The sequence below is a fragment of the Durio zibethinus genome, chromosome 23, assembly GCF_047325235.1.
Source record: "Durio zibethinus cultivar Kanyao isolate XHJ-2024 chromosome 23, ASM4732523v1, whole genome shotgun sequence".
Classification (NCBI taxonomy): Eukaryota; Viridiplantae; Streptophyta; class Magnoliopsida; order Malvales; family Malvaceae; genus Durio; species Durio zibethinus.
The window spans coordinates 9,856,658-9,875,425 of NC_143184.1; the positions used below are offsets into that span (position 1 = coordinate 9,856,658).

The 18,768-nt window shown below is 32.0% G+C and overlaps 1 protein-coding gene and 1 pseudogene across 2 annotated transcripts; one reads left to right on the forward strand and one right to left on the reverse strand.

The window, feature by feature from the left end:
• The first annotated feature begins 601 nt into the window (after positions 1–601).
• Positions 602–11,438, forward strand: LOC111314585 (protein VACUOLELESS1-like; annotated as a pseudogene). Its single transcript, XR_016332384.1, has 9 exons — positions 602–1,179; positions 1,994–2,036; positions 2,152–2,287; positions 3,098–3,152; positions 4,154–4,335; positions 9,529–9,658; positions 9,862–9,964; positions 10,877–10,972; positions 11,159–11,438. The product of XR_016332384.1 is annotated as a protein VACUOLELESS1-like (transcript).
• Positions 11,439–14,277: 2,839 nt separating this feature from the next.
• LOC111313556 (aspartyl protease family protein 2-like) lies at positions 14,278–16,612 on the reverse strand. Its single transcript, XM_022914235.2, has one exon. The coding sequence runs from the start codon at positions 16,170–16,172 to the stop codon at positions 14,472–14,474; it is 1,701 nt and encodes a 566-aa protein (XP_022769970.2). The 5' UTR covers positions 16,173–16,612; the 3' UTR covers positions 14,278–14,471.
• Positions 16,613–18,768: the final 2,156 nt, after the last annotated feature.

Consider the following 18,768-nt stretch of genomic DNA (forward strand, 5'->3'; position numbering starts at 1 on the left):
ACACTGTGTTGTATATCTAAAAATGGCATGTGATTTTTTATTTTATTTTTAATATTATAAATAAAAATATAAAAAATTTTAAAAAATAAAAGCTTAAAAATGCTAAAAAAAAAGAAAGTGAGAGGGAACCGAGGGAAGTGTGAAGAGAGGAAAGCGATATCCACTTATGGTTGATGTAGCTGATCGACTTCCTGCCACGTCACCTTTTTCTAAAATTTTAAAATATTTTTTAATTTTTGAATCCTTAATTTTTTTTAAAAATAAAGTTACTTTTTTTAAATATATGGCAAGTCATTATCGATTATTGGCAACGCATCTCTTATTTGATTATCGAATTAATTAATAATATTTAATTACAAAAATTTTTAAAAATATTTAACTAGATTTTTTAGTATAAAATAATATTAATAATTTCTCACTTCTTCCTCGAAATATTATTTATAAACATTTATTAAAATTAATTAAAATCTTATTTTTGAGAACATTTTTTCATTTAACAAACAATTCTTACCAAATGAAAAAGAGAATCATAAACAATCTATTAATCATACAAATTTTTTTTTGAAAGATCACTCTAAATAATGGCAACAGACGCTTTTTATTTTATTTTCTAAAATGATCGTCCATAATATTATTTTTTTTGTTTAACTAAAAAAAAAAAATCATCTAATTAACCCCACAACAAAAATGGCCAACGTTTGCGTTGCTGCAGAATATCAGCTCCTCTTCAACAGCCGCTACCGTAAACCTCAACTCTTCCCAATGGGATGGAAACACATGGACTTATCCCGAAACAAAGTCGCCTGCTCTCCCTTCGGTGGGCCAATTGTGGTGATCCGCGACGATTCCAAGATCTTCCAACTATATTCCGAATCAACTCTCCGCAAACTACGTATCTTCACTTCCTCCGGCTTCTGCATCTCCGACACTGTATGGAAACACCCCGGCGGACGTCTGATTGGCATGTCCTGGACCGAAGACCAAACCCTAATCTGCATCTTCCAAGACGGCACCGTTTACCACTACAACGTCCATGCCGAGCTGATTGAAGCCAACGTTTCGCTCAAAAAAGAGTGCTTCGAGCAAAACGTGGTAGAATGTATGTTTTGGCGCAGCGGCGTCGTTTGCTTGACGGAAGGAGGGTTGTTGTTTTCCATTCCGGATTTTAGTGATGGATATTAATTTCAAGGGAGTTTTGTTGGAATATAATTGTGAGGTTAACTGGTAATTTTTCTTTCCTTGTTCTTTTTAATTGATTCATTTGATTACTTTTACGAATGCATGATTATATTATTTATTTGCAGTTTTACTCAAAATTTATATTTTTGATTTATTTAAATGATGAGAATAGAAATGTTCAAGATGGTATTGTTCTTGTTGCATCAAACTTCAATAGCATTGACGAAAACTTTTGTGAACGCGTTAAAATTCTACAGAGGCATCTGAATGCTATTGGTTAATTTTATTTGGTTGAGTGCCATTTGTTGTTGCTTTTGGTACTTGCCTTTTTCTTTTCTCTATGGAAGTAAAAGAAAAATTTATGTTGGATAGAAAAATAGAGAACATTTTTTGAAGAATTTAAACTTTGAAATACTATTTCTTTTTGGAGAACAATATAATGGTTTTATGTTTATATGAAACAATTTTGTTAGAATTGTTCATTTTTAATTAATTGCTTGCTTTCTACTATTTGCTATTGCTTTAAATCCACATTTTAAGAAATAAAAAGCAAATAATAAAAAGAAAGAACAAAAGAAATAGCCAAATGGAGCTTTAGAATTTCAAATTTCTATGTGGAAAATGATGAAAATATAAATATTCAAGATGCTACTTTAATTGTTGTGTGAAACTTAAAAAGCCTTGCTGAAAATGTTGGCAATTCATTCCAACTCTATGAGGGCTATCTGAATGCTACTGATTATTTCCTTGATATAGAATTTTAATCTCCATTTTTAAGTGTTTACTCTGTGTGTTATTGCTTTTGCATATATAGTCAGCTCTTCCTCCAGAGCAGCTAGCTTGGTGTGGATTGGATAGCATATTTCTTTATTGAGATGATACACCATTATTGATGGTGGGCCCTCAGGGAGATCCGGTGCATTTTTTTTATGATGAGCCACTTATTTTGATCCCAGAGTGTGATGGAGTGAGGATTTTATCAAACACAAGTATGGAGTTTCTGCTACGGGTTCCAGATTCCACTGTATCTATCTTCAAAATTGAAAGCACATCACCTGTCGCATTGCTGTATGATGGCTTGGATCATTTTAACAGGCGAAGTGCCAAGGTAATCAATGGTTTCTTTTACTGAGATAAATAGTTGATTTCAAGTTTGTTTTGGTAAATGTTGTCAATTTCACTGATTTCTTTTTCTGCAAAAATGAAGTTAGCTGTATTGGTGCTTAGTTTATGTTTGAACTTTTCTTGTTGATTTGATAATGTATATAAATGTATAAGCGCAGATCATTTCTTAGGTGCTATTTGTGGGCATCTTATCCTTACTCTTCTAATAGTCTTGATAATTTTTCCCTTGTCATTCTCTGAAAAAATCACAGAACAGGGAAAAATAGATAGTGAAATGAGTTTTTTGATGGGACGGAATGATTCTTTTTCTTTTGTGGTATGGTTTTTTAAAGACATACACAATTAAAGGAATGTTTTTATTACTATTATTCTTAAATATTCTTTTAATTAAAGAACTTGATAAATGTCCAAATTAAAACTATTAAAGGCTATATGCAAACATAATCCAGGTAGCCATGATATGCTAAAGTCTCTGAGAGGCTGAAGAGAAAAACATGTGGCACTAATTAGATGTTTGTGATACTTTGACAATAGCTAGTGAATAGTACTGAGTAATCAGAAGAATATAAAATGGTAAATATATATTATTTTATGAGGTAAATTATGTACCTTGATTTGGACTTTTGCCTTTAGAATAGGGGTTTGCATTGGTTTTGGCAGTGTTGAGCTATTTCTGATTATTTATTTGATAAATGTTGAAAATGAAGCTTTTATCATCTAGGATTTTGTATTTTCATTTTTTACACTGTAAGGGTTATTTTTATGTGTTTATTTATGAGATTTTGTGTTTCAGGTGCTATAAGCATGGATTTTTGAAAGATTTCTTCCTATCTACCGGACAACTTCAAGTAAGTTTCAGCTGTTTTGTGCTTTTGTTGATCTTATTACTACCAAATCATGTTTCGGATTATTGTTGATGTTATTATCATTAGTGTTATTTCTATTATTGTTGTTGTTATTATTGTTCATTAGAAAAGATTCAAACGCCAAAAATGATATTTTTGGTTTGTTGTTGTATGATATCTGGTATCAAAAAGGGTATTCAGCTATGAAATCATTGAGTCTCAGAATCCCTTGAGTTTCTGATCATAAGACCGTGCAGTATGTTAAATTTTTGAGATGATATAACATGCAATGTTTACTGATTGTAATTTTTCAGATGATATAACATGCAATGTTTACTGATTGTCATAGACTCTTGCAGATTGTCTCAGTTATCAGGTTGACTTTCAGCTATGGCTGGACCGCAGAAACCAATATGGTCTCTTAAATAACTCTTCCATGGATCAAAGATGTTTAGTGGTGTATACTCTCCTTATGGATAAAAAATGTTAATTTGTATTCATTATCAAGAAGTGCTGGTTGACACAACTACTAATGACTACAATATTTTAGTTTGCCAGTGCGATTGGTCTTATGAGGTGCCTTCAGGAAATTTGTTAAAGAGATAAGTAAGTATAAAATTTTAGGCATGAAACCTGGTGCCTCCTTTTTTAGTGTGTAAATGTTCATGTTCTATGTTGCATGAATAATTGAATATGTAATGCTAATCTATGAAGGTGTCCTAGGCCTGTCTTGCAATTAGAACAGTAGATCAGAGAAGGAAAAAGTTAAAGGGTAATGGCAAATTTGGAACTGACCAGGAAAAGAGAAGGATGGATCCCTACTCTCTTTCTTGCTCATTCAGTCCATCAATGTGTTCTAAGTTGAATGTTTCTTCAACTTTAAGCTTCTGCTTTCAAAGCTTAAATATTCATCAAGGACCTATAAAGTAACAATTCAATGTTTGGTTCAATATGTGATGAATGATTGTCCCCTTAGTTTTAATGTGAAGTTTGCTGTTCTGTAGGAAGTTGCATTTCTTTTGTTGAAGGAATCATGGGAACTGAGAAAAAATCCAACGGCAAGCAAAGGATCCCCACTTCATGGTCCACGCATAAAACTAATTGAAAAGGCCCGGCATCTTTTCTCAGAAACCAAGGAACATACCTTTGAGTCCAAGGCTGCTGAAGAGCATGCAAAGTTGTTGAGGTGAGGGATATCAATTACTTCAGTGCTTGTGTTTGTCAAAGCATCAAACCTCAAACTAAATTGCAAATGGAGAGGCCTAATCTTGTTAGAAAATAACCACAAATGCCAAATGTAATTGATGTGAGGCATAAAACTACATAATAATTTTCATGTGAAAAGCCAACTCCTATGGGGAGTAATAAGTTCTATTCCAGTTGGCATTCTTGCTTGTTGCTATTTTGATTTTAGCTTGGATGCTAATATGATATTAAACTACAGACTGTTTGTTGCCTTGTTTTTTTGGTCCATTTGGTGGGTCTGTTCTTCTCAGTTGTACTCTTCAAATAGGCATCTTTATCTATGGCCAATTTGTTTTTGATCAGGTGCTTAAGATGGTTTAGAACTTGAATTATTTCTTCCCCCAATTTCATAGTGTGGAAACTGAATGTATATTGAAAAATAGCTTATTATGAATTATACAAGAATCTTAGGTTTATATACAACTAACTAGGGGTTAAACTAGGAAACTAAATCTTCCTTAATTCTAGGGATCCAAATACTTAATTCTAGAGATACAAATATAAATATACAGATTACAAGATTACAACCAGCTGTAAATAAGTGTTTTCCCACACTCCCTCTCAAGCTGGTGAATAGGTGTTTTCCATTCCCAGCTTGGAAATAATTTCTTGAAATGTTGCACTGCTGAGACCTTTAGTCAACACATCTGCAAGTTGACCTTTGGTTGATACATAAGGTGTACAAATCAACCTACTGTCTAGTTTCTCCTTTATGAAATGCTGGTCTACTTCAATGTGTTTTGTTCTGTCATGTTGCACAGGATTGTGTGCAATGCTTATTGCAGACTTGTTATCACAATAGAGTCTCATTGGTCCATCCCACTTGATCTTCAAGTCTTCTAGGATAATCTTTAACCATAGTAGTTCACAAATTCCTTGAGCCATTGCTCTGAACTCTGCTTCAGCACTTGATCTTGCCGCCACATTCTGTTTTTTACTCCTCCAAGTCACAAGATTATCACCTAAGAAAGTGCAGTAGCCTGAGGTGGATCTTCTATCAGTTACTGAACCTACATAATCAACATTTGTATATGCTTCTAGAACTAACCTCGAATTTCTTTTGAATAAGATGCCTTTCCCAGGATTGGCCTTCAAATAGTGCAATATACGGTAGACAGCCTGTAGGTGCACTTCTTTAGGACTATGCATAAATTGACTTAAAACACTCAGCATATGCTATATCAGGTCTAGTATGTGAGAGATAAATGAGTCTTCCAACTAATCTTTGGTACATCTCTCTATTTACAGCAGTATCTTCATTAGCTTCTCCAATTTTATGATTAGGATCTATAGGGGTATTTGCAGGTTTACATGCAAGCTTCCCAGTTTCCTTCAAAAGATCCATCACATATTTCTGTTGTGAGATAAAAATACCCTGCCGTGAGTGAGCTACTTCAATTCCTAGGAAGTACTTCAATCTCCCTAGCTCTTTTATCTCAAATTCTCTAGCCAAACATTGTTTTAGAGATTCTCTCTCTTTTTCATCATCACTAGTTACAATTATATCATCAACATACACTAATAGAACTGTGACTCTCCCTGAATCAGAGTGCTTGATAAACAATGTGTGATCTCCTTGACTCTGTTTATATCCCATTGCTAGCATCACTTTGGCAAATCTCCCGAACCAAGCTCTAGGGAGACTGTTTAAGGCCATATAAAGCTTTTTTTAGCCTGCATACTTTGTTTGCTTCTAGATGACCTCCAAATCCCGATGGAACCTTCATATATATTTCTTCTTCCAAATCACCATGTAGAAAAGCATTCTTTACATCAAATTGTTGAAGCTGCCAATTGTAATTTACAGCCAATGATAACAAAATCCTAACTGTATTCATCTTGGCAACTGGAGCAAAAGTTTCCTGGTAATCCACTCCATAGGTTTGAGTGTAGCCCTTAGCCACTAACCTGGTTTTATTCCTTTCAACAGTACCATCTGCCTTGTATTTTACAGTGAAAACCCATTTATACCCCACTGGATTTTTTCCTTTAGGCAACTCTACCAGTTCCCATGTTTGATTTTTCTCTAAGGCCTCCATTTCTATTTTCATGGCTTGCCTCCATTTCTCACTAGATAATGCCTCGGATAATGTAGTTGGAACAGAAATAGTGTTTAGGCTCACAAGAAAATTTTTGTGGGATGGTGAGAATTTTTCAAATGACACAAAATTAGATATTGGGTATAGTGGATGCTTGGTACATTCTCTGGTTCCTTTCCTAATGGCAATAGGCAAATCATAATCACTAGTTATAGTTTTAGAAGATTCATGCTCATTTTGAGAAACAGAGTCAAAAACTGTAGTTACCTCATTTCCAGAGTTAGGATTAGGTTCTTGGACTAGCACTGGTTCAGGATCTGAAACTTTTCTTCTTGAGTACACCTGTAATTCCTTCATAGAATCAAGAACAATATTATCCTTTGTCACATCTTCTGTTTTTGGAATGGGTTCAGACTCAAATTCAGTGTTTAACTTGGGCTCAGCAGAAACATGTTTCGACTCAGAAGAATTAATGGGTGTAAATGTTGAAGAAGGGGGCAAATCAAGCAAAAAGAAGTCTTTATCCTTATCTTCCATAAATGAAGTCTCCCCCTGAAGATAAGGTTGAGTAAAAAATGGTTTATTTTCTTCAAAAGTGACATCTGCAGACACATAGAATTTTTTGGTAGAAGGATGATAGCACTTATATCCTTTTTGAGTTGAAGAATACCCCACAAAAATACACTTAATCGCTCTTGGATCCAACTTTCCCCTATTATGACTGTGAACATGAACAAATGATGTACAACCAAGTATCCTAGGTGTGAGATTGTTTGTGGTATTGATGTTGGGATAAAATTGTGAGAGTAGTTCCATAGGAGTTTTAAATCTCAAAACTCTTGAAGGTAACCTATTTATAATGTGTGTGGCAGTGAGAATAGCTTCCCCCCAATAAGATTTAGGTACATTTGCTTGAAAAAGAAAGGCTCGGGTTGTGGCTAGTAAATGGCTGTTTTTCCTCTCTGCCACTCCATTCTGCTGTGGAGTATTAACACAAGATGACTCATGGATAATCCCCTCTTTTTGGAAATAGGTGGATAGACTCTGGTTGAAGTAGTCTCTTGCATTATCAGACCTAAATCTCTTGATTCTCACTCCAAATTGATTTTGGATCATGTTTTGGAAGCTTAAAAACACACTATTCACATCTGATTTGGATTTAAGTAAAAAAACCCAAGAGACCCTAGTACAATCCTCTATGAATGAAACAAACCATCTCGCACCAAAAATATTAGGAATTGTAGAGGGATCCCAAATGTCACTATGAATCAAGTAAAAGGGAGTAGAACTTCTTTTGTTACTGATTGGAAAAGACACACGTCTATGTTTTGCAAATTCGCAAATATCATAATGAAAATCTTCGACATTTAATCCTTTGAACAAAGAAGGAAACATGTTTCTCAAGGTTCCAAAAGAAGGATGTCCAAGATGAAAATGATAAAGCCAAATTTTGTCTTTATTGAAAGATTTTTCAGAAAGAAATGACAAAGGTAAACTATTTTTGATACTACTTGTGTTATTTGATGTCTCAAGATAGTATAGTCCATCCTTCTCCTTAGCAAGTCCAATCATCTTCCCTGAACTCTGGTCCTGAAATTCACAATAAGAGGGATAAAAAGTTATTTTACAATTCATATCTCTAGTAAGTTTTTGTATAGATATCAGATTAGTAGACAATCCAAGAACATGAAGAACATTTTTGAGAACAAACGAGGGATTAACTTGAATATCTCCTAATCCTGCCACTGTGGTAAGTGAACCATCAGCAACAACAATTTTCTTATTATTAGGACACAGGTTATATGTACTAAACTTTTGTGAGGAATGTGTCATGTGGTCTGTGGCTCCTGAGTCAATGTCCCAAGAACTCGTAATAGACTTAGCCGAGACATTTAATCCATGAGAACCAAAAGCTTTACTTGAACTAGAAACTTTACCCAAAGAACATACCATAGTAGGCTTTTTAAGGATTTTCAACAAGTTTCTCAGCTTTTCAATCTCTTCCCTGTTGAACTCTCCTTGTTTCTGAGACATCTGTAGTACTCCAGTGATTTTTCCAATTAACATTTCCTCAAATTGGGTGGTAGTGATATCTTTCTTTGAAAGGGTTCGGCAATGAAGGCCTAAACAAGATTCGGCAATGAAGGCCTAAACAAGATTCGGCAATGAAGGCCTTAAAAAGTCAGCAATGAAGGCTGAAAATTTTGCTTCCCAAGAAGAGCCTAAAGCTTTGATACCATGTGAAAAAACTAAGAAATAAAACTGTGTGAAAAACTAAAAGTAAAACCGAATGTATATTGAAAAACTGCTCATTATGAATTATACAAGAATCTTAGGTTTATATACAACTGACTAGGGGTTAAACTAGGAAGCTAAATCTTTCTTAATTCTAGGGATACAAATACTTAATTCTAGAGATACAAATATAAATATACAGATTACAAGATTACAACCAGCTGTAAATAAGTGTTTTCCCACACATAGTCCACATGACAAGTCCATACTTGTCTGTTGGTCTATTGGACTTAATGTGAGGGGAAGAATGAAGTGGTGTTATATTGCACATCAGTTTAATTTGGGGTTTTTGTGCCCTTATATTTCTTTGATTTACACAAGCAGGGTTGTTTAGGTTGTGAGACTGTAGTTTATTTATTTGTTTGTGTTAAGAGAAGGTAGGAAAAAAAGGGTTAAACTTGAAATTTTAAAGACTAAAGAAATCACATTGTATATTTGGTTGAAATGCAAAATACTCTTTAATATGTATTAGATGTATTTATTTTGTATAACAGCAGTGCATAAACCCCCCCTCTTCCCCAAATCAAAAGGGGAAAAATAGGAGGATAAAAAGGAGCTAGGGGTGGAGATGCTTGTGGTCCTTCATATAGCAAGATTTACTATATTAGAACAGGAAATTCTATCTCATGCTTCATACTCATGATTGGAGTATTATAGTTTGTCAGTGCGTCCATCCTGCTTTCCAACCATCATAAACTAATGTTTACTTTTCTGTCTTATTCCTTTTAATTTTCTTATGAAATGAGTTACCTACTAATATAACTATTTATTTACTTTTTCAAATACTTCCAAAATTACAGAATTCAACATGTGTTAGAAGTAAGTACAAAGCAGGCCATATTTGTTGATTCAATTATCAGTGATACTATGTGAACATGTGTTGTTCTGGGGAATCATCAAGCTGCAATGAAAGTAAAGACTGAATTCAAGGTTCTTAAACTGCCCCCATATTCTATTTGGAAAAAAAAAAAATTGCCCCTATATTCTATCTTGCTGAAAGAAGTTTCCCTTGGTTGCACAAGTTATAACATTCATTCTTCAGCTTCTTTGACAGTTTAGACATCTTGCTTTTAGATTGCTCTAACTACCTATCAAATCACAATTGTTGTTGCTTTTTTGCTTAGTTGTCTCAGGTTTCTGACAAGAGATGGTATTGGCTTAAAGTTTTTGCTTTGGCTACAATTAGAGATTGGGATGCTCTTGAGAAGTTTTCAAAAGAGAAAAAACCACCAATAGGTAAGTTATCAAACATTCTTGTTCAATTTGGTCAAGAAAGTTAGATAAGACTTAATCATACATTTTCTGCAAGTGATCTTGGCTACCTGCTGTTATGAAAGATATAGTTCTTGCATTGTTTGCAAGTGATATTTGTTACCTGATATTATGAAAGCTTGGATTCTAATTAACATCATAAGTTGAAGTGAAGTGGGATGGGTTTTCTTAAGGTTTTTCTTTTGCCCTGTTATTTGTATGCTTATTGTTTGTCATTGGCTGGGATAAAAAAGACTTTGGCAATGTAGAAAACAAAGAAAATGGGAAAAAAATAAAAATATTTGTTTACATTGAAACTTTAAACTACTGAATTTTTAGAAAGATGAGTTTAATCAGTTTTTTTTCTAAGTATGTTTAGCTTAATTTTTTTTATGACTTAAAACATATAATACTTTTGTGCATTAGTTCATGCAAATGTGAAACTGCTAGTCTTTTGTCTTGGATAGCTTTTTTGGTTTCAAAACACTATGTATGTTGAAATAGATCCTGCTGAAAAATATGTGAATTTGATTGGTAAGAATCACATTACTGTCTGATCATATATTTTTCTTTTCTTTTCTTTTATTGGTAACCTAGGAAGAGGGAGTGTGGTAATGACTGGTGAGGGTGTTCTAGTCTGATTTTTGTTGTTGCTTTTGTGAGAATTTCCCTTGTGTTGGAAAGGCAATTGTAAGAATCAATAACACAGTTTGCATTGAATTTGGATGTAAAAGGGGTGAAAGTCAGTGGGGATTGGGGGGTGGGGGGAGAAGTTTTGGGGTTTGTTCAAATACATGAATAAAATACCTTTTTCACCACAATGAGTGTTTGTTCTTCCCTTTCTTTACGAGATATGTTAGTCACTGCATGTCTTTTCTTTTTTTGTTCACCAAACAGGTTATAGGCCATTTTTTGAGGCATGCATTGATGCTGATGAGAAAGGTGAAGCTCTAAAATATATCCCTAAGCTTGCTGATCCCCGAAAGGGCTGAGGTACAACAATTCAATGAATTCATGTACAATATGTCTTTGATTTCCCAACGTTCATGGGCATCATTAGTTTCTACTTTCCTGTTTGATAAACTCTTTGATGAAAGTGATCTCTTTTCTCGTTAGAATAGATATAATAAGTTTTTATCTTTTATACCCTTGCTCAAGATCTGTCAATGGTTCTGACAGGCGTATGCTCCGATTGGCATGGCCAAAGAAGCTGCTGATGCTGCTTCTCAAGCCAAAGACGGTGAATTGCTGGGTAGATTGAAATTGACATTTGCACAAAATGCAGCAGCTTCATCTCTTTTTGATTCTCTTCGGGATTGATTGTCTTTCCCAGGCGTTTCCTAGACTTATATCTCTTTATTTTATTATTGTTGTTGTTATATGAAATTAATGCTATTTTTTTTTTAAAGTTTCAGCATATTTATCAGAAAAAAAAAAGAGATTGCAGGTTGGGTGTAAAGGACAGTAAGTTTCCCTTGTAAGTATCTCTTTTCCAATGAGATTGCTTCAATTTACCACCAGTTTTCATGGTTACAGAATTATTAATATTTACCAAAATTGCTTAAAATCTGAAAGCGATTTTGAAGAGTTTAATATACTTTGATGATTTGCATATCGTCCTTGCTTTCATATGGTTTCTTTTCAATCAAAAGAAAAAATAAATCTTAAGTAAGCAATATAATATTATTTTTTTATATTTAAATTATCAAGATTTGAATATTAATTAATAAAATTAAAAATTTAACATTTTATTAACAGAGATTATGCATTGTTAACTAAATTTAGAAATGTTTTCTAGAGTGGCTATTAATTGCATAGGATGCTTTGTAATGATTATGTTACGTGAAAAACTTATAAAAAAATTGCTTTTAATCATCAATAAATAACAGTATTTACTTTACTAGTGATTAAATTATTAAAGACAACGTGGAAGTTTTAAGTGCACTTTACTATCAGCAAACTTTTGAGTTCGAAATTGAATCACATTTTTCTTTCCTTGTTCAACACGATGAACTTGGTGGTGTGTAGTTAAAAAGGCGAAATTGGTTAAGCATCCTGTGACGCCTTTCTTCGAAACTGCCTTTCTTTGAATTCTCCATTGATGAGTCATGTCTCATGATTCATCCATTACATTATATTATTTCTCCGACGCCATTTTCAATTTTATACCTAGCATCCTTTGACGCCTGACCGCCGCCAGGATGCCTAATGCCCTTAGCCACAAGGTAAGCAAAAATGCTGTTTCATGGAAAATGGATGACGACGATTGCAAGTAAACGCTCGCCACCCACGCTATGTGAAACTGCCTTTCTTTGAATTCTCCATTGATGAGTCATGTCTCATGACTCATCCATTACATTATATTATTCCTCCGACGCCATTTTCAATTATATACCTGCCTTTCGGTGAGGACTAGTGCTTTAATCAAAAGAAAAAGAAAAAAAAGAGAGAGATTCAGGAACTTTAAATCTATGGGCTCTAGTTGCATTTGAATATTGACAACTTGGATTATAACTCTATTTAAATGAATATTTAAATGACTAGCGAGTCTACTCAAATTTTTAAGTTTTTTTTTTTATGATATATTAATATAATAAACAAATAATTAAATAAGTAAATAAATTTTTTATTATATCTTATTTAGTTTTAGTTGATAAGTTTAACAGAGTCAAATCAGATATTAGTGCAATCAATTTTCTAATCAAGCTTGTTTTTTTTTTTAAAAAAAGATGTTTAATTAAACTTTAGCCAAATTTCAGTTTCGAATTTTGGGTTGGAATCAAGCTTAAATATTTTATTTACCATCTTAACTGAAATATTCCACTTGTTGTATGAGCAAAATTTTAGTAGTAAACCCACCTAGCTAGTTTAGAACCTTTGCTGGTATTAAAAGAGTAATAAGACAGACACCACTCACCTTACCATCTCTGAATCACCACAGTAATACAAAACCTTCTAAAAAAATTGTTCCTTCACATTTAGTTTTATTCGATTGATGTTTCTATTATTTGTATTTAAAATCACACCTGATAAGCCTAACTCAAGGAGTCCTTCGTCTAACATACTATTAAAGTTGGGATATATGGGGTATGGACTATTAACATTATTAGAGTCGCAAAACTTGTAAAAGGTGAAGGCCAAATTGACAGGCAAAAAGGAAGCTTTTGATTGTTAAGTAGAAGAAGTTTGAAAGAAAACTCAAAAGATATCCGTTTGGTACAACGGAAAATCACTTCCGAAAATGATTTTTTATGTTTTTTTGTGTTTGGATAACTATAGTTAACGGAAGTTATTTTCTGGCCAAAAAGTAATGATACCCATTTGAGAGAAATTGTTTTCCATTCTAAAAAGTTTAAGGAGCAGACATGAATGATAAGACTATATCTCAGCATTCATTTGATCATATAAAATCCACAGAGAGAATACGCACTTTTCTGAAAGTTCCAGTTGAATTAGCCCTATTAGTTAATCGGATAAACAAAATTAGCATCACATCAAATGAGTTTATTATACATTACATTTTCTTGGTGGCAGGAGGCCAGCAGGATCAACGGATTGGTCTGATTTGATGCCACCACCACAAAAAAAAAAAAAAAAAAAGAAGAAATGAAATAAGAATGAAGAAGTATGGTGCCCCCCTAACAGTTGACTTGTCTTATCTTATATGACAGAATTACAGTTATACACCTAATAGTTGACCCATTCTTTTTCTGTATCAGTATGGAAATTATTGGTAACTTAAGCACAAATTGTTATTCTAGCTTTCCTCGTAATACAGCCCTATATTACATCTAATTATTTGTATATTATATATATTTATTTTGTATAAATTATTATATCATAATTTATCTTAATTTATCAAATATAAAATATATTTTTTTATTTTTATCAAATTTATATCTTTTTTTTTTATAATTTTATGGTACTATATGTGCTTGCATTTGAAAATTTAATTTCAAGTTATCACCAACAAGGTTTGTAAAATCTAATGCATGAATGCAAAGAAGACATTTATAAGGATTCGATTTGGTTATACAACAATTCAAGAATTAGTACATTTATGTGTAATTGATTTGTAATTAATTTAAATTTATATTTGATGATTATCAGTATATAAATTTTATATATTATCAGTTAATAGGATTGTACTATTTTATTAAAGAAGTAAATTAGATAATGACATTTTTTTTAAAAAAAATTAATTTTTGTATATTTATTTTAATAGTTTATATTTGTTTATTAATAAAATAATATTATCTGATTTATTAATAGTGTATAAAATTTATATACTGACAATATATTCAATATAAACTAAATCAATTTTATTTTATCATCTTAAGTTCTGAACCTTAAAAAAAGAAAAATAATGAATCTAATTTTTTTGTATGTCACCTCTATTTTCGGAAGGAAAACTTGAAAGAATATTACTCTCCAGAGGCTCCATGTTACCAGTTCCTATCCTATCCTACCACCTTTAACTATAACCAAGATTTTAAACATCAGCACACTTCATTGGTGCATATCCCAGCCTAGACTTCTTTGTGTCATACAAAATATGGAAATTCTGCTGCTGATAATTTCCAATAATTGAAAAGGCTGATCTTGGAGTACCCAAAATTGTCAAACAAACAACATTCTCTTCAAGCCAGATGAAGTAGTTCTCTACTGGGAAATTCCATACGGCCCCATCAACAAACTGAATCCCAAAATCAGGCAGCTCTATGTTTTCAACCCCAGACACATTGTAACAAGGATCCAAGACTGAAAAATCTTTAAAAAATGGATAGCCTTTTATTTTCTTCACAAATGAATCCTTAATAATCTGGTAAGTTGGGTCTGCAAAATAACTTAGAGTAGTACCAGAATCAATGATTGTACCACCAGCACCATCAGCTGATAACTGCCATGTCTCCTCTGGTATATTTAACACCTCTCCTCCTACAATGACTGATTTTATTAGGACATAGTAAAATGTATCAACAGAATTTTCCTTGCCAGCAACCAATGATGTAAAATTCAAATTAGGGTGGCTCAGAAGATCTTTGTCCTCCCCAAAAATCAACTTGCTACTGACATTGGCATCACTGTTACTATCAACAAGACAGTATGAAAAGGAATGACCATAAAGTGATTGCAGCTGAGAGGCAAACGAGAGAGGCCCTCTTCCAAGCCCTAACAACCCCGCAGCACCATGGAAGAGGCCTCTATTCCAATGACCACAACCAAACATCACATTCTCCACCTGTCTAAATTCCGATTTCCCACTAGGAGATGTGAGATTGACAGTAAATGTCTCGAGTGCAAAATCACCAGTAGTGTTGGAACTATCCCCATACCAATAATAATAAGGACACGTCTGATTCTCCTCTTTGCAAGGCTGAGGAGGATCAGGTGATGAAACCAAATGGCACCTTGGATCCTGGCAACTTATATTCCTAAAGGAAATCGATTCGTTAGGATCATAATAAGGCCCATTTTGCTCGAAACAATCATAACAAGGAACACATTGAATCCAATTAAGGTCACTACCGGTATCAAGTATCAAAGAGAAGTGTTTTGGAGGAGTACCAACGAACACATCAATAAAATACTCTCCTGAGCCAAGACTTGCACCAGACTCCAAAGTTGCCACAAGCTGGCCAGGAACCCCACTTGTGTAAGATTCTGGTTCTGCTGCTTCTTCAACCACAGGGTTCAAATGCTGCTTTGATTGTTTCCTATTATTGTTTAGCCTTGAAATGGCATTTTGGTTCTTCTTCTCAATGACCCTTGTATGAAGTGTCCGAGTTCTGGTCAAATCTCTCATTGTTGACTCCAAAACTGATTTTTTTGGCTCAGCCTTTCCATCCATCTGCCTATGCTTCAAGTGCAGCTTCACTGTCTTCTTTGGTTCTTCTTCTTCTTCTTCTTCATCTTCCTCGTCATTAAGATATGAGCTTTCTTGTGAGAAAGCTAGCTTTTGCGATTCTTTTGATTTCTTTGGTTTTGACAGGCTGCAATCAATGCTGCTTGTTGAAGAAGAAACTGCATTGAAGCTCATGTGGCCAGGGAGTTGTATGCCAGAAGCTGTGGAGATATTGGAATTTCCAGTTTTGATGTGATCATCATGGACTCTAGCAATTGCTTCAAAAGCACTGGAGGAAATTGCAAGAAGAAGAACAAGAACAAGACTTGGAGAAACTTTCACCAACATTGCACTGCTTTTCTCGTTTTTGGTCACAGAGAAAATCCTAAATGAAATGAAAAACAAGAGCCCCAAAGCTGAAAAAAAGTCTCAAAATGTAAGGCCTAGCTTGTGAGAGGAAAATCAGGAATCTTTTTTCCAATTCAATAAGAAAGTAAAGTATAAGCACAAAAACCCAGAAACAGAACACTAAAAACAAGAAAAATAAATGAGGAAAAAAGGCAAGACTTAAGAAAAACCAAAACCCATAAAGGAAAAAAAAGCTTAAAATTGTTGGGACCTTTTACAGAGAAGAGAAAATTAGTTTTCCAGGAAAGAATGAAGGGAGAGGAAATGGAAAACCAAAGTAAATAAGAAGGAAAAAAGGGAAGGGACAGGTTTCATGCAAAGAATGAAAAGTGATGACTTTTTTTATGTTTTGGTTGGTGGTATTCTTAGAATAAGTGCTAAAGACTTTGAAATTTGAAAACGCGGTTTCATAAAAAAACAAATGCATCCGGAATCACCAACTTCATTAGTTTAAACTGCATTTGGGTTTTAACTTCTTGTTTTAAGTAAGGCAGTTCACATTTACAGCCTTCTTACATGATTTCAGCAATGCCAAGTCAAAAGGCCTAGAGTAAATATGATAATTTATGTATTTTTTAATTATTTCATGTTAAAAATATAAAAAATATAAAAAAATTTTATATTATAAACAGTTTAAACATGAAATATATTTTTTATTTTTATTAAAATTTTTAAATTTATTCATTTTATATTTTTATACCCTATTTAAAATAAAAAAAGCTTTCTAGTTTATGTATTTTTCTCCCTTGACCTTGGGTTTTTTTTTTTTAAGTTTTTTGCAGATTTTTTTTAATTTTTAAAATATAAAGTCATAGTTCTTTTTTCAGGAAAATTTAAATTCCATATTTAGAGAGGAAAGAGATCTACTAAAATCATAGTAAAATTATTTTTTATATATATAAAGTGAGCTTTTAACACTAAATGCAGGTTAAATTCAAACAAAAAAATTGAAAATTATGTAATATGAGTTCTATGAAAATAAGCTAGCTTTGAACATTTGACAATGAACTTTTAAAAGTTGTCATTTGATTTGAAATTTAAAAAAAAAAAACTTTTTGAATAACTCATTAATTTCTTTTTGGCTTCATAAATAGTAAGGAGAGGAAATATCTTTTTGAATTAAAAATAAATATATTTTTATCTTCATAAATAGTAGAGAGGGAAAAAAAATAAAACATTCATACATAATATAGAAGTTGTCCCCTCTTTCAATCCAAAAGCCACCTTAACTTTAGTTTAAATATAATTTGAAGGGTAATTTTAAAAGAAATGATGGTATATAAGGATAAAGATGTCTTTGGCAATTCATTTACTTTGAATTCATTACTTAGATAATGAATTGTATCAACATCTTTACCCATAATCGAATACTCTTTTTCCACACAACCAAGCGATGAATATTGAAGAAAGAGTAAATCAACTGCTGCAATCAACTATAATACATAAGACTACCTAATAAACCTCTAATTCTCTAAGGATGAAATAAAGCTAGGAAGTGACCAAAATCTAATTAAATACTTACAAGCCCTTTTTTGGTTATTTAATTTTTTTACATGAATTAAATTTATCATTTGCTTCTTAAATTAAAAGGTAAGAATAAAAACTAAATATAGTAATTTATTTAATAAATTAAATGATAAAAAACTATTTAGGAAAACTCTTTTTTATTAAAATAATTTGATATCATAAAATTTAATTTATTTTTATAGCATAAATAAAAATATATGTTAGGATATAAAATAAAATATAAACATATTTTTTTAAATGCATATAAATTAAATTTTCAAATGCATTTTTATTATGTAATTTATAAATAATTAATTTTTATAATTGAAAAAAATACAATTATATCAATATCAGTACATATATTTAAATATATATATATAAATAAAATTTTTTAAAATTAATTAATTAAAAAAATTATAAATATTTTTAAAAAACTCCTCAATGAAGTGAGGGTATATATCAATCTAATTAGATTAATTTCAATATTTTCATGTACTATTAAATAATAATTTGAAAAAAAATCAATTTTATTTAAAAAAACATTTCATTGTTCATCATCTACTGAATTTAATTAGAATGATAAAAAAAAATATCATAAGATATTGTTTTCTTTATATATTGATTTAAAAAACATTTCATTAACCTTTTTTCTTAATCATTTACATACCTTTTCTTTCCTCTGCTGCATTTTTAATAAGTTCTTTTCACATCCTTTTTCACTTTTTTTTTTAGGCTGTAATTGTACAAAGTTTGATTAATTTATTCAATACATGGACAAATTTCTTAAGAATATATATAATAAGGTGATTTACTAGAATCACGATAATTAATTAAAAAAATTAAACCAACGATAAAATAATTGGTTGATTTTGAGATGTGGCTTTTGGAAATCTGGAGATGTTTGGTTTGTCGAATGAAATAAAATGATAATGAAATTAATATTTTGTGAGAATAAAAAAATTGGAATGGATTAAAATAAAATAATTATTATGATGTTTGCTACAACGAAATGAAATATAATAGAAATTAA

What these genes read in the sequence shown, in the direction of transcription:
- LOC111313556 (XM_022914235.2), bottom strand. Translation starts at nt 16,172, where the DNA reads ATGTTGGTGAAAGTTTCTCCAAGTCTTGTTCTTGTTCTTCTTCTTGCA.